Source organism: Mus pahari, chromosome 9 (genome assembly GCF_900095145.1).
Source record: "Mus pahari chromosome 9, PAHARI_EIJ_v1.1, whole genome shotgun sequence".
Lineage (NCBI taxonomy): Eukaryota > Metazoa > Chordata > Mammalia > Rodentia > Muridae > Mus > Mus pahari.
In genome coordinates this window covers 72,404,086-72,405,261 of record NC_034598.1, presented here as the reverse complement: position 1 = coordinate 72,405,261, position 1,176 = coordinate 72,404,086, and the positions used below count along the sequence as shown (strand labels likewise).

At 31.9% G+C, this 1,176-nt stretch overlaps 1 protein-coding gene across 1 annotated transcript in view; it reads right to left on the bottom strand.

The window, feature by feature from the left end:
* Positions 1 to 1,176, bottom strand: part of LOC115064680 (leucine-rich repeat and IQ domain-containing protein 1-like) — a 155,215-nt gene that overhangs the window by 21,932 nt on the left and 132,107 nt on the right. Inside the window, exon 15 of the mRNA XM_029542030.1 lies at positions 528 to 588. Within this exon, the coding sequence (XP_029397890.1) occupies positions 528 to 588 (61 nt within the window). The remainder of the gene's footprint in view (positions 1 to 527; positions 589 to 1,176) is intronic.

Below are 1,176 nucleotides of genomic sequence, written 5' to 3'. Positions count from 1 at the left end.
AAAATAATAATAATAATAATAATAATAATAATAATAATAATAATAAAGCTCTAATACTTATCAAAGTTTCACAATACTCCATAAAACTTAGAAGAGGAAAGCTGATGAACATCACTGGTTCTTTTGTTTTGAATAGGGCTTGATTCTCCAAGATGGGAGGTTGCCTTACTGCTTTTTTCTTGTGTAATCTACAAATTCTACTCTTAGGATTTTTAAGACTATAATTTCATTAAGCAATTTCCCATCTAGAGTATCTTTGTTTAAAAAATGGTAATAAGTTAATAATTTTACATATGTCAAATAAAATTATTATTTTAAACACTGTCATATTTTAACATTATATTAGAAATCAAGAACATATATTATTCTTTTAACACATGGCATTTGAGGTTGCCCCCAAATAGATACAGTTGTCATCTTTTCATAGGTTAAACATATTATGAGCATACTCTATAGTGTTTTTTTTTATTGAGCACTTGTATCTATAACATTTTTCATTTTTCTCTAACCTTAAACATATTTCTTACCACAAGTTGAACTCTTCCACCATTAAGTACATCTGGATCTAACTCAGGCAAGAAGTGATTGCTACATGGTGGCATAGGAAAAAGAAAAACAAATTACAGCATAAATATTGAACAGGAACGTTTTAAAATGCTCAAATGTCTTTATATAAAATAGAGAAAACAGTTTCAGTCTATGTTACATGAAATAAATGCACAAGCACACACATTACACACACATACATGAATTTCCTCTATTATATTAATTAATTTTCACAAATATAATTTCTAAATAATACTTCAGTACTATCCTTTTAAAATATAGGCATCAATGAACAGAAATCTGAAAGTTAGGTGGTATAACAGTATGAACTAACCAGTACCCCCTGAGCTCGTGTCTCTAGCTGCATATGTAGCAGAAGATGGCCTAGTCGGCCATCATTGGGAAGAGAGGCCCCTTGGTCTTGCAAACTTTATATGACCCAGCACAGGGGAAGGCCAGGGCCAAGAAGTGGGAGTGGGTGGGTAGGGGAGCAGGGCAGGGGGAGAATATAGGGAACTTTTGGGATAGCATTTGAAAGGTAAATAAAGAAAGTATCTAATAAAATAAAATAAAAGAGAAAGCCAGGATTTTTTGGAGACTGTAGCCATAGTGCCATAGTTGAGTTAATAA